This window comes from Danio rerio, chromosome 25 (genome assembly GCF_049306965.1).
Source record: "Danio rerio strain Tuebingen ecotype United States chromosome 25, GRCz12tu, whole genome shotgun sequence".
Taxonomy (NCBI): Eukaryota; Metazoa; Chordata; class Actinopteri; order Cypriniformes; family Danionidae; genus Danio; species Danio rerio.
Genome location: NC_133200.1, coordinates 19,693,381 through 19,706,891, shown reverse-complemented (window position 1 = coordinate 19,706,891; position 13,511 = coordinate 19,693,381). Strand labels below are relative to the sequence as shown.

Below are 13,511 nucleotides of genomic sequence, written 5' to 3'. Positions count from 1 at the left end.
AAGCAAGTCTAAATAATTAGGTTTTAAATTTAGCTTTAAACAGTGCCACATTATTGATAATATTTATTAACCTTTAACATGCCACAAAAATAAGAGTGCAAGACCATTAAAGTAATCAACAGTAGTTTAAAATCAATTCTGAGTTTAACAGGGAGCCAGTGAAGAGAGTAAAAAATGAGTGTGATGTGCTCACATTTGCGACTATTCATCAGAAAAAAAGAATGACGAATATGCTACTGAAATAGGGGGAAAAAAAACTACATATTGAACAAAAATTATTCATTGTATTTACTACATATTTTTTAAAGTAAGTGGTCACAATCAATTTATATGGGCTGAGTTTAAACAAAAAATTAAGTTGAACATTTGTACATTTCCTTTGTTTGTTTAAATTCAGCCCATGTAAATTGATAGCAACTAGTTACCTTAAAAATTGTAAACTCAATAAATAATTTTTTTTTCAGTGCACGAAAATGTTTAAACACTATTTTTTTTTTTTTTAACTGAACGGCAATTTATTCTTTGTTGTTCAATGTAATGTTCATTAACCCCCCAGCACTGAGATGCTGATGTCTTAAGCATATGCATTTGTAAAAACATAACATGTCAACGTAAAACATAATTTAACATTTTATAAAAAGCCTATCATCATTCTGACCAAAAACTACACTGCTTAATGAAAGCAATGGCATGAATTTCTTGAATTATGACAGTGATGATCCTTATACTGTAATTTGAGTTGTCTGGATTAGGAAAGGTGTTTTTCTCTCCTCACACTAGACTCTGGTTAGTTTTAGGACTATATTAGCCGACTCTGCAACTCTCACATGAAAGCTAAACTGAAGCTAAGCAGGGCTGCATCCGGTCAGTGTCTGGACGGGAGACTACAAGGGAAAGCTAGGTTCCTGCCGGAAGTGGTGTTAGCGAGGCTAGCAGGGGACACTCAACCTGTGGTCTGTGTGGGTCCTAACGCCCTAGTATAGTGAATGGGACTCTATACTGCTCAGTGAGCGCCGTCTTTCGGATGAGTCGTTAATTGTGGTCATTAAAAATCCCAGGATGTCCTTTGAAAAAGATTAGGGATTTAACAAATTTGCCTGTCTATTATGGCCACCTAACCATCCCCATATAATAATTTGTCTCCTCTTCACCAATCAGCTGGTGTGAGGTGTGCTGTCTGGCGCAATATTGCTGCCGTGGCGTCATCCAGGTGGATACTATACACATTGGTGGTGCATGAGATTTCACCCCAATGTGTAAAGTGCTGTTAGTGTCTATAGCCTTACGCTATAGAAATGTAAGGAATTATTATTATCATTATTGTTATTTAGTATTTTATATTAAATAATGTGAAGGCATTTCATATCCGTTTGAACACAATATGTTACTTCTTCACCAACGTTAAATAAGATGTTGCTGTCTTATATATAAAAGGTTGTTATAACATTCAATATAAAGGTGAGTGACAATTTAAAAATGTCTCATGGCTCAACCTGAATGATAAAACAATGGCCAACACTGAATTTATGTCATTTACTCTCAAAAAACCTGAGATACGGTCAGGGGTTGAATGGTGTTTGTTATGTAGTTTTGATTCTTTGCTATGTGATTTCAGCCTTTTGAGGTGTATTAACTATATAATTCTTTATAACAATACATTTATTTTTTTTTACCAAATAAGTTCTAAAAAAACTTTATTTGCCTCTAGAAATAAATTCATTTTTGTAGGGCTGCTTTATTCTAACATAAAACATATCATGTCAAACAATAAAATGTATATTTATTTACTTATTTCTTATTATGAATACAAAAATATCAAATTATTTCAATGAATTATACATAAATAATAAAAATTCTATTGGGTGTAACAAATAACTGATGTTGATATTGAATTGAACAGATATTGAAGAACAGGAAAAATATCTAAAATAAGTAAAAAAACAAACAAACTGTACAACAAAAATACATTTTTATTTTAATATTTTATAATATTTTATATAATTATAAAATTCATATTTATTCTAATTAAATTGATGTGACCTTAAAAAATCCTGTATTTTTGTATTATACATATTGTTTTTGCATAATACTCTATACAGACATGTTATGTCAATGTCAAATTTGTCATTTTCACTCACTCGTGTTTCAAGACACTACTGTATCTCACCATAGCTATACTGTATTTGAAGTGTCCTGTTGGATAAAGTCAGTATTTGGTACCGGAAGCTCCTGTGCAAGTTTTAACTCTGAGCTCCGAGTCTGAGGGTTTCAAACCAGCTCTGGGTTTTCAGGTTTACAACAGCTTTTTCAGCAGTGGCTTTTATCCACCGTTCTTCAGATGTGCTGGCATTCAAATAAGCTAAACAGAACACACAGAATGGTTTAAACACAGAATATATTAGAACATTGCAGTTTAAACAGTCACAATTTTAGGTTTCAGGATAAGATCTAGACAAAACTCAATGAAATAGAGTCTGAAGACTCACCTGTGACTGTTGTCTTGCCATCAGCTGATACACGTTCAGTCTCTTCACATGCCAAATCAGAGCTAATGCTAACTGACGCTCCACACAATTGCACTGCTGTCTTTATAGTGGTAGGCACACGTACACTTACTGCACCTGGATAAGATAAAAGAATCCCATAGAATATGTGTAGTTAAAGTTGGTTTCATTTATTTAAAAATGAAAGAAAATGATTCAACTAAAAAAAAAATATTTTCCTCATGTCAATATATGCACCTGCACATTTTATATTATTTTGCTTTAATATGCATTTTTTAAAGGCGAAGCAGTGGCGCAGTAAGTAGTGCTGTTGCCTCACAGCAAGTAGGTTCCTGGGTCGATCCTTGGCTCAGTTGGTGTTTCTGTGTGGAGTTTGCATGTCCTCGTTTTCGTGCAATCACGTGCGTTTCCTCCGGGTGCTCCGGTTTCCCCCACAGTCCAAAGACATGCGGTACAGGTGAACTGGGTAGGCTAAATTGTCCGTGGTGTATGAGAATGAGTGTTTGTGGATGTTTCCCAGAGATGGGTTGCGGCTGGAAGGCCGCTTAATGCAGATTAATGAAGGGACTAAGCCGACAAGAAAATGAATGAATGAATGCTTTATTTATTTGATCCTAATGTAAAGTGTATAAATTATAACTTCAAATATTAATAAACTTTAGGCTGTTACCATATAACAAACTGTTGATGATATTTGTATTACTAATATAGCTGAAACCAGAAGTTTACATATACTCCAAAAAAAAAGGAACATAACCTTTTTTTTTAATGTGTGATGGTAAATCATACTAAATGTTTACTATTATAGGTTCGTTAGGATTACCTAAATGATTTACATTTGCTTAATGCCAGAATAATGAGAAAAATGTTTTTGAGAATTTATTAATTTCTAGACAGTCAAAAGTTTACATACATTTCCTTGGTATTTTTTAGCATTGCTTTTAAACTGTATAACTTTGGTCAAATGTTTTGAGTATCCTTCCACAAGCTTCTCACAATAGTTTGAAGGAATTTTGGCCCATACCTCCAGACAGATTTGGTGTAACTGAGTCAGATTTGCTGGCTGTCTTGCTCACACAAGCTTTTTTAACTCTGCCCACAAAGTTTATAAGAGATTGAGATCAGGACTTTGTGATGGCCACTTCAAAACATTTACTCTGTTGTCCTTAAAACACATTTTAACTAATTTGCCGGTATGCTTAAGGTCATAGTTTGTTTGGAAGACCCACTTGTGGCCAAGTTTTAATTTCCTGGCTGATGTCTTGAGATGTTGTTTTAGTATTTCTACATAATGTTCTTTCTTCATGATGCCATCTACGCTGTGAAGTGGACCAGTCCCTCCTGCAACAAAACAGCCCCACAACATGATCCTGCCACCCCCATACTTCACGATTGGGATGGTGTTCCTATGCTTGTAAGCTTTTCCCCTTTGTGCTTAAAATGTAACACTGGTCATTATGGCCAAACAGTTCAATCTTAGTTCCATCAAACCACAGGACATGTCTCCAAAAGTCGTTTTACCAGTGTAATTTATCAAATTCTAATCTGGCTTTTTTTGTTGACTTTGGCTTGTTGGTTTTCCCATGTTGTCACAAAAAGAAGCAGTGTGTTTGAGGTTTTCCTTAAATACTATTCTACAGTTGTGCCTCCAATTAACTTCTATGTTGTCAATTAGCCAATCAGAAACTTCCAAAACCTTGACACCATAATCTGAGCTTTTTCAGAGGCATAATAATCTTATTGTATGTAAAATTGACTTTCAAGAAAAGTTATAACAAATTATAAATCTCTCTCTCATTATTCTGCCATTAAGCATAACAGAAACAAATTTGATAATCCTAATTTACCTAAAAGAGAAAAAGTTTAGTCACATTAACATCTGACTTTTTTAAAATGGTTATGTGCCTTTTTATACAGTGTATGTAAACTTCTGCTTAGAACTGTATATACAGTAGCCAACATAATAGAGCACTCTCTATATAAATATCTATTTTAGATTAATACTTTCTATAGGATGCTATACAATAAGATATTTGGGAATATATATTAGATTAGTCAATACCAAACTATTCAACAAAATAAATTAAGATAAAAGTGCATACATAAAATATTTAGGAAAAATATAAAATAAAATGTTAATAAGCAGGACAAAAATCAAGAAAATCATAAAAGACATGTATGAAATGTATTATCTTTTTGTTCCTAAAGATAATCAAAATACATATCCACTGAGAAATGGATAAAAATATTCGTTTTGAAAGGGGATGTACTTTTATGTGTACACATACTTTATACATTCTATTTTCTAATTTATATTTTATAATATGGTTAGAAAATTAATTTCACTACTTACAGGACAACATTTTATAAGATTATATTAAGAATGCTATTGTAACTATCTCTATTCCACACACACTTTGGGCCTTTTCATACACCCAGTGCAATAATGTGCAAGAGTTGTTTGACCCAGGTGTTGCTATTTTGAGTCAAACGCAACCTTAATTTTCCTGTTTTACCGCCACATTGTTTAAATAGCAAATCCATCTGCGCCACTTTGTGGACTCTTTGTGGGTGTTCTGGTCTAGAAAAAGAGGTGTGTTAAGGCACATTGTTGGCGCATAGTTTTTTTTTGAAGAACTAAAATAGACTGTGCAATAGACCCGCTGAAAGCAGGTCTAAAGTCCAGCACAAAGTGTGTTAGTTGTTGCCTCGCTTAAACATTGCTTAAAACTCGCAGGATGTACAGCAATACGAAAATATCTTTACAAATGAAAAAAAACTAAAGGATTAAAACAGTACAAAACTTAATATTTTTTTACATAAATATAAAAACCACTGCCTTCATACCTACTTCATCTCAGGGGGCTTTTTTTTGATGACAACTTGCTTTTGTATAACATTATTATTAGTATTATTTATTATATGCATATTTATATTTGTTTTATTAGAAACTAGCTTAAAATTTTCCACCTGTTTTTGGACCATATGGGGCATAGCATGTATGCTTATATATAGAACTTTTGACCACACTTCGTTATTACTGTTCGTTTATTTGTTTGCTGTAAATTAGAACTGAATTTAGAAATAGTTTTGAAACAAATCTTTGCACTTTACAAACAAAATTAATTATGTAGACTAATGGATGTCTGTGCATACAACACAGTTTTCTTATCCATGAAAGAGAGAAACAAAAAGTGAAAGTAAAGGCTGATTGGAGGAGGCTCATTCTTTATCCTTGTGCTGCAGATGGTCTGTTTAACTGTTCTATTACTAGTGAAGCGTTCAGTTCTTCTACTTAAAAAGTCCACTAAGTAAATAGCAAATGTGGCATGGCACGACGCAACTGACTCTTAAAGGGAATGGGAGATGAGACTCTGATTGATTTATGCAAAAGTCCCACCCATAACTCATTAAGAAAATAAACACAACCCTGTTAGACCATGCACTGTGGTGCAGAGCGGATTTTTCCATCCTTAAACTAGCAAAAATGAATTCGGACACGCCCTTAATGGAATTACGGGCATTAAGGGGAATTAAATTGCGCACTGCGCTTCAGACTATGCACATAGATTGTTAAAGTAGAGCCCTTTGGATTTATGGTCATATGAAATGTAGCAAACAATTAAGAAATAGCTTGAAAGAAAAAAAATGGCTTAATTGACATTTTAAGGGGTTTAACTGATCACATTAAGAACATAGTGTCACTTTCACACTATGGCACCAATGACACATTATATGCGGCTGTAAGGGTCCATGCACATCTCTATGACAACACTGCGTGGGGGTCACTGGTCAAGCTGGTCATATGTAAAATCATCAGAATTCAGTCCTTTGCTGGTCGACTGGTGCATCTCTAGTTCTTAATTTGTTAATGCACGGTATTTGCTAATGTGTTTATAATTGTTAATGTGTGTTATAAGCTATTGCAGACTGAAATCCCTCTTAGCTCTGTTTACGTAAGTGAAATTCCAGCAAACGTTAATTTTGTAAACAAAATCTCTGCGAGCGTGTATTTCATTGAATTTCATTTCATTTCTTTATGAGGTCAGTGCGATTGCATTTTTAAGTTCTTTTTAAGACTAATTAAAGCCGTATTTTTTATACTATGAAATTTAAGGGTCCACAAACAACCTGTAAATGTAGCTGAAATATATACAGCAAGTACTAATAATTTATTTTACACTAAACTAAAGAAGATGCATTTTTTTAAAGAATGGATGAAGTTATACTGTAGCAACTCATAATATAATAATCAAATGTAAAAACTGAACACTGTAATAAGCACTATATCATAATTTTCATACCCTAATAATTTTCTCAAAAGGTAATAAAATCCTGAGCTCAATGTCATAATATATTTTTAATGTAATAACAGTTTTCCACATAATGTAACATTATTGAATAAGGTTTGCAATGCTCATATCAGGTTCATCTTTTGGATTATTTTCTGACATACAATAATAATAATAATAATAATAATAATAATAATACCTTCCTGACTGTGAAGTTCCGCAATTCCATCTTGGCCCACATAAACGTCAATGTATCCAGAGACTGTAAACACCTTCAGGGCTCCACTTGAGCTGTCTGTGATGCAAGAAATTATCTTATTCCAATAAACAATGACAATCAATTGTCACTTCTTCACATTGCTTCGCACTTACCAATGACAATGTTTCCGGTTTCACTTTGTACAAGAGCCTGACCTGTAAAACAGTTACAGTTCTTGTTTTTAAAGCAGTGTACATCAGGTCTTTAACATGAGTTTTAACAGTCTTCTTCGCTCTCTCTCACCATGTACATGACCGATCTGGATGTTCCCAGAGGAAGTAGTCACAGAGGTGGTTTCAGCGTAGATGGCCTTCACTTTCAGATCACCATGTTCCATGCAGAGATTCATTGTGGTTCCCTGAATTTTCTTAATATCGACATTCTGGAAAACAAAAACACAGATTTAAGATCATTTCACAACTTATGCAGCTATATAAATGCTATTTAGCATCTTATTATCCAATCACATCGCAGCATTATTTAGATGTGGTCAAGATAAACTTATTGAGGTATCTAATTAATCAGCCAATCACATCACAGCAACACAAAGAACATCTAGCCGACATATGAATGGTGGAGAAAGATTATTTAAAGGGATAGTACACTTACAAATCAATACTAGCAAGATGTACCTAATAAATTGTCTGGCTGGTTGGTGTAAATCTACTACTTACACCATCTGCAGATGTGCCGATATCTACATTCCCATGTATGGTGTGAAGTCCAGTGACATTTCCTCCTGTGGACTGAACTTGAACTTCATGACTCTGAAAAAAATAAAATAAAATCACAAACATTAAACATGAAAAATAAAACACATTTAGTACTTCATGATTTATTAAATCAGGGAGGTTTAATCATTTTGATTCAGAAACCAATTTCTGCTCATTTATACATTTTTATTATTGGTGCTCAATTATTCATAATGATTTATATTTTATATTAAATAAAATGTTTTATGTTTTAGTAGGAAAACTCTGTGATGAAAATTTAAGTATAAAAAAAACCCTCTTTACTGTCACTTTAATTTGCTCATCATTGGTTTGATTAATTTTGCTATTGGCTAAAAACTTGTATTGATTTTTTTTTAGTCTTACTTTCTCCGAAACTTTGCAGGTAGTTAGTGTTTATTACAACAGAAATCATTCTATGAATATTGTATAAATAACAAATGAATTATTAAGTCATATGCTCACAGAGGTGTATGGTAAAAAAAAGGAATGAAATATTAGGCAACAAGTTGTCAAGGTTTTTAAAACAGTTTTTTGCACGTAAGCACGTAAGTCTATGTGTTTTTTTTGCGTATTTATTTGTTTATAATATATAGCGTGTTTTATAATAAAATAAACAGAGAGATTAACTCTTTGTCATGGAGCATTTTTCTAAAAATAAGCTAGAAGAGTTGTCTGTAGCAGGGCTGGGCTGACGTCACAGGCGTGCCTCAAAAGTGCTCAAAGTTGTATTTTGGTGTGAGGATTATACGGCTGGACAAAATGTGTAAGTGTAATGAACAGTGTTTGAACACAGAGCTTATTATTCGCAATCTTCGAAAAGCCTATGGGGAAAATCCTATAGGGATTTTATTTAGGGAACCAGTTTTATGCTAGCATCTGATTTGCCTACAAGATGACGTCATAGTTCATCCACTCTATAATGTTTTAGTGTTATTGTATTGTTTCGAACAAATAAATAATTTGTTTTCAATGTAATTTACAATAACACTGCTTTGTTAGATATATTTATTTTTATTACATTTTTTTGCATAAAAATGAATCCAATATACAGATTTTTATAATATACTTTTTGATTTTTTTATATTTAACAGACTATTTAAGAATAATATACTTATATATATAATATATATATATATAAATATATGATTTATTTAAAGAATTTTCAAATGAATTGTTTAATTATTTTAACACATTCATATATAGAGTTAAAATCTATATTAAAATAGATATCACTTTAATAATTCTGTTGATATAATATTTTAGTATCTCAAAACCTATACTTTTCAATGTCAATATTAAAAGCTAATAGGGGAACTACCAGTTTGTAAACATTTAGGATGCGCGCGCATTGAGGTTGCAAAAAAACCCTGGCAGCACTAGCATTTACAGCGAGGGAATGACATTCGATGCGGTACAGAGTTTGTTGTTGCATTAGAGATAAGTTATATTGATTAAAAATTATACATATCATTCACATAATGCTTTCAGCTTATTAAAACAGCACGTCACCCAGTGATAAGCACAGTTATTTGGCAAAATAATCCTTAAAGTGAGCGGCGTTTGTCTGACAGGTACATTTACAATGACACTCTCCCAATGGATATTGGATAAGATGAAATGGCCAAGCATCCAGCCCAAAATATACAACTATCTCATTGAAACTCCAAGTGTTTTTACAAGAGAGAAGTTAAAGGCCTACAAGTCAACTGCGTGGTCATGTGCAAGAAATAATGTTCCATGATTACCAGATTTAAAACTTAAAATACGAGGTTCTGCCTAGCTAAAGAAAATGAAACTGTACAAGGCCTGGGTAATCATCAATAAGCAAAACAACTGTATTCTGACAGTAAACTGCATCTGTGCGGCAGGGTATGTGAACTTACATTTTAACATTTCATTCTAAGCATTCAGTGTCCGCAGTTTAATTAACCATATTTAATTGTTTTTGCTGAAATCATTGCTGCAATCAAAAATAAGTAATGTGTATGATTCAGCATAGCGTGAACTTACCTGGTATAAAATGAGAACTGCAGAGTCTAGCATTTTTAATTAGGTGCTCACTCCATTCAGCTCTTCTGATGGCTGTTAGCCAAAGAGGTCTGCGGTTGGCATTGAAAGCAGTGAGGTGTACGGTAAGCTTTCTTTTTTTGGACTGTCAGTTTTGGCCTCCTATCGCACAACACAACATCTATTGCAACCAGCCTTTTTTTGGCAACCCGTATGCACGGTTGAACCGGTGTGACATAGGTTGGTAATTCCTCTATAGCTATGTATATAAAAGTTAAACAAAAAATATTACCTTGACAGACTTGAGGACACAGTTTCCTCTCTCTGTGTGCACATGGCAGCGGTCACTCTCCATTTTCTGGATCTTCACATTACCTTTGTCTTTCGTCTTGATTTGGAGATCTGAAGGGATGGAGAGGGACTAAAAGGATGCATGCACACACACACACATATATATATATATATATATATATATATATATATATATATATATATATATATATATATATATATATATATATATATATATATATTAATAATACACCATTTAATAAGATTACAAGTCTGAATTTAAAGCCTTACCACATTTAATAGGTGCTGTCAGTTCAACAGTGACATCGCTGTCTATTCCGTCGGCCAAAATCTCAAGTTCACTGCTTTGGTCATCATAATGAACTTGAAATCTGTCCACATCAACAGTTTGATTGGGATCAGTCACGTGCACAGTAATAAAGGCTCTATCAGCTTCTGGAAAAGTATGTGGGTCCAGTGATTTTATGGATATATTACAGCCTAAATGACACTTAACCTTTGTGAAAGGACTAATTAAAAACTCCCAATGCTTTATAGGTTTATCTAAGTGTTTCACAGTAGCGGGAGCATCAGTATAACTCCGGGAAACCTGAGAGAGCCTTAAAACTCTCTGAAATAATGACGCACATGTATCGTGACGTAAACGCCGTGTAACTGCACAAACAAACATAACTAAAGCTTTACTTTGTGTTCTGAAGACTAAAGTAAAGTAGTACGCATTGCAGTTCAATGACAAACGCTACTTGCAGTAGGAAAAGCGTATAGGAAATGTTTATATCACGGGGTCACACGAGCGGCGCTTAGTGATGACAGTCACCGAAAAGAGTCGCGCGAGTAGAATTATGGGAAATGAAGTCCATCAACTGACAATGTATCGAGTGCAAATGATGTATCATCATCAAAAACTATATGATACACCTTCAAGGGACTTTGGTATTATTTAAATTTAAATAGATTGTGAAGTGTTGTCAGTACAAGAAAGATGGCTCAAATAACGAAAAATAAACAACATATTCAACAACGAATGAACAATGATGATGGGCATGTCCTGATATTGCAAAGTTCTAAGACCCAATCCCAATTTTTTTTGTACTACGACCCTGTTGCTGTCAACATTGCCAATAGTACATTGTCTTGTTTTTTCGGAGTATGTTGCTGTTTGTATTTTGCACTGTCTGCATTTTGCACTGGAGCCAGCACCTAAGCTTTTCACTCATCAAAGCACACGTGCTGCTGTGATTATAAAAATGATTTGATTTGAAATTTCCATTATGGGGAAATCTATGGAAAACGCCACAATGATAGAACCTACCTTGCCCCTGGTGAGAGGTTATGACAAGCCGTGAGCGCACCTGCATCACCAGAGGTGCAGTCTTCCAACGTGTTCCCTGGCCTTTACTTTATATCACTCATTAAGAAGTTTTACAAATTTAGATATATTTTTTTGGGGAATCGTAAAATGCACCTAGTTTAATCTAAGAATTTAAAATACGACAGTATGTTGGGAAAGCCTGCAGCCCTGATAGGGAGGGCGCTGCGGTGACCACCTGCACTGTAAAAATGAAAGGTTCCTGGAGGCACTTTTTGGGGTTCTATCTATCCATAGATAAAAAAAATACATAGCATTTTCAATAATCACTATTATTAATCAATATATATCACAATTACATTCACATAATATGATTAATAATGTACTATTCATTTTAATGTAAACAATCAAATTTAAATAATGTCTAGCAATAACAGCCAGCAACATCTTCAGCTGTCCACTGCTTCACATTGGAGGTGTCCCTATAAAAGTAAATTAAAAAGTAGTTAACCTGAAAAGTTATGAAAAGAAAGTAAATTTACAATATTCCCAGAGCCATATTTAACTTATCTAGGCATATTCACAAAACATATGCAGAACATTTCTGAATAACAAAAGGAAACATGAATAAAGTTAGAAATTGTCTCAATTAATATGAAAAGGATTTTTTTTCACTGCTTTCAGAGTGCCCATTTACATCAATAAGGGCAAAATCCAAATAATGTAGACCTCTCAAACATCTGTGCACAAATAGAAATAAGACAACACAAAACCTGTGTCTGAACATCCCTCCTTAGTGCACCCCACATATTTTCCCACTCATTCACACAGACAATGCACTATAATTTTGAGTGTACTGCATATGCGATATAGTATTATTATATTCAGGTTATAGTTATTAGATTTTTTAAATTAATGATTAGTTTATTAAAAACACATTAAATAAAAGATAACATTATATGAGTTACATAAATTATGGATGAAGGTCAAACATTGTTTTTGGACTCAATTCAAGTGGCCTTTGAAATAAAGAAATTAATATTAGATGTAATTACATGCCGATGATTAAAAAAGTACAATGTAAAAACATGTATATACAGTACTTAATAAGTGCATTGTACCATATTATTAATTTAACTTTAAGTACTGTAGTTAAGGTGCCTTAATATAAAGTGGGTCTTGTTTTTTAAAGCAGAAAAGTGATAATAAAGCAGTCAGTCAAGTTTACATTATATTGCGAATTGATTTCTACTTTAATAAAAATATATATTACAAACTTATACTGCGGTGTCGGCCATACTGGCTACCAAGAGAGTTCACATCGGTTATCATTACGGCTTTCTACATCCACCCTCAAGCCAACACAGAGCAGGCGCTCAGGGAATTGTATGGGAGCATAAGCAAGCAGGAAACCGCACATCCGGAGGCAGCTTTTATTGTTACTGGGGACTTTACCAATGCCAATCTCAGGAAAATCGCTCCAAAATACTATCAGCACATCACCACAAACACACGTAGGGAGCGAATTTGGGACTATTGCTATTCCCCTTTCCGGGACGCATACAAATTCCTCCCCCGCCCACCCTTTGGCAAATTAAATCACTCTTCTGTTCTGCTCTTGCCTGCTTACAGGCAGAAATTGAAACGGGAACCACCCACCCTCAGGACGTTTGAGAGCTGGACGGACCAATCGGATTTCATACTTCAAAACTGTTTTGATCACGTGGACTGGGATATGTTTATGTGACGACGATATTGACATGTACTCAGACACAGTTACATGCTTCATTAGGAAATGCATAGAAGACGTGGTCCCAGCTAAAACTGTCCGGATCTACCCCAACCAAAAAACATGGATCAATGGCAAAGTTTAAACAGCCCTATCAGTGCAAGCTTCCACCTATAAATCCAGAAATGCTGAGGAACAAAAACAAGCAAATTACAACCTCAGGAAAACCATCAAAGCATCAAAACGTCAATATAGAGACAATGTAATGTAATGTAATGTGATGTAATGTAATGTAATGTGTAATTATATAGGGCATTTATTGTGTATGGCCATACACCCAAAGTGCTTCACAATCATGAGGGGGG

At 34.0% G+C, this 13,511-nt stretch overlaps 1 protein-coding gene across 7 annotated transcripts in view; it reads right to left on the bottom strand.

Annotated features, from left to right (window-relative positions):
* Positions 1 to 10,889, bottom strand: part of fam185a (family with sequence similarity 185 member A) — a 60,284-nt gene extending 49,395 nt beyond the window's left edge. For 3 of the 7 annotated variants that reach the window (XR_012400362.1, XR_012400361.1, XR_012400363.1), the window contains exons 1-8: positions 10,379 to 10,889; positions 10,089 to 10,198; positions 7,730 to 7,822; positions 7,299 to 7,437; positions 7,169 to 7,210; positions 6,996 to 7,091; positions 2,487 to 2,621; positions 2,168 to 2,359 (exon numbers count right to left, since the gene is read on the bottom strand). Coding sequence is in view for 2 of the 7 variants with exons in the window: in XM_002666837.7 (XP_002666883.2) it covers positions 2,241 to 2,359; positions 2,487 to 2,621; positions 6,996 to 7,091; positions 7,169 to 7,210; positions 7,299 to 7,437; positions 7,730 to 7,822; positions 10,089 to 10,198; positions 10,379 to 10,778 (1,134 nt within the window). In the remaining 5 variants the exon portion in view is untranslated. Of the gene's footprint in view, positions 1 to 1,954; positions 2,360 to 2,486; positions 2,622 to 6,995; positions 7,092 to 7,168; positions 7,211 to 7,298; positions 7,438 to 7,729; positions 7,823 to 10,088; positions 10,218 to 10,378 lie in introns of those variants that run through there. The other 4 variants (XR_012400360.1, XR_012400364.1, XM_021470670.3 and 1 more) reach the window with 4 other exon arrangements.
* Between the last annotated feature and the right edge of the window lie 2,622 nt (positions 10,890 to 13,511).